This window comes from Brachycentrus maculatus, unplaced genomic scaffold (genome assembly GCF_059751285.1).
Source record: "Brachycentrus maculatus isolate JH-2025_06_01 unplaced genomic scaffold, ASM5975128v1 h1tg001514l, whole genome shotgun sequence".
NCBI lineage: Eukaryota > Metazoa > Arthropoda > Insecta > Trichoptera > Brachycentridae > Brachycentrus > Brachycentrus maculatus.
In genome coordinates, this window is record NW_028282148.1 from 36,724 (window position 1) to 38,007 (window position 1,284).

Below are 1,284 nucleotides of genomic sequence, written 5' to 3' on the forward strand. Positions count from 1 at the left end.
TTCTTATTTGTCTCGCACAGTTCTTTCAGATGCCCTGCGGATTTCATGATCGAGTCACCGACTGGATCCGAGACGTACTGCCAGTACATTATCCCTCCGAACCATTTCAAATCGTTGTATGCTTTGGTGGTCCAAGACCCGAGGTCCGTCGAGGAAACTGTGCCTGTGTTCGAGGCATCTGCAGATGTCACAGGCTTCCCCACGATGATTTTCTTCAAAGGCACTCCTCTCGCTGCAATTTCCTTGACAGAGGTCCCTGAAAAGTAGGAGCCTGAACTCAAAAACAAAGTCTAGTAAGTATCATACCTGGTGTCGCCTTGATTATAGAACTGGATATTATAGAAGTCGATTGTATGTCCGACTTGCTTGTTGACTGTCACGTAGGCCCCATTCTTGTAATACTCCTGCTTGAAATAGGGGGCTTGTGGAGCATGTGTGATGATGTGTTTGGGGAGCAATGCTCGAAGTTTGGTTTGGAAATCGATGAGCCAATTCTCCCCGGTTCCTGCCTCCATTGCCGCGTTATCCTCCCAATCAATATCGACCCCGTCCAGGTTGTTTTCATTGACAAATGTGGCTAGTTTGATCGCACAGTCTATGGGGTCCACTTTAGCACTTGTTGGGAATTCTGTGGCTCCAAAAGCACTGATAAGAATCTTCACGCCAGCATCGTTATATTTTTTCTTGAGGGTCTTCTGGATTTCGTCCTTTGAGCCTCCAAAGGGATTCTCTGCACTGAAATACTTCATGGGATCTGCCCAAATGTTAACAATATCCAAAGGACCACCACCATAGCTCCAGAAGGCCAGGACAACAAAATTGTAAATAGTTTTATTGGCATAGCCCGGAACCCCTATTCCCCCAGCTATCTTTTCAGGAGGCCACCACTGATTAATCCTGTCGACGTAAGTAAGCCTGACTGGATAGGTAATTGTGGATGCATTCACATTTATGCTTAACTCGAAGCTTTATGAGGAGAACATGAGGAGCAGAGAGACAACTATTGTCTGCCAGATCATTTATAAGATATAAAGTTATTACATTATAAGAGTTACCGAGTAAGATCAGACCAAACCTAATGTGGCAGATTGATGAAATGGCAGACGAAGATTTTATATTTGTTTTGGTAAGCTATATGGCAGACACCGTGGGACAAGAATGCTGCTAATTTACAATCGTCCTATCATTAAGGCATACGCATTGATATTTAATTATGTGTACTTATGCGTGTATTTATAGGCATTCATATGTATTTAAATGTATTCATATTATTCCCATTTCTCA

The 1,284-nt window shown here is 43.1% G+C and overlaps 1 protein-coding gene across 1 annotated transcript; it reads right to left on the reverse strand.

The window, feature by feature from the left end:
* Window positions 1-290: 290 nt before the first annotated feature.
* LOC148298900 (uncharacterized) lies at window positions 291-754 on the reverse strand (the record flags this gene model as incomplete). The annotated part of the gene is made up of 1 exon (XM_088276550.1): window positions 291-754. A coding segment is annotated over one exon (464 nt), but the record flags the coding sequence as incomplete, so codon positions are not given.
* Window positions 755-1,284: the final 530 nt, after the last annotated feature.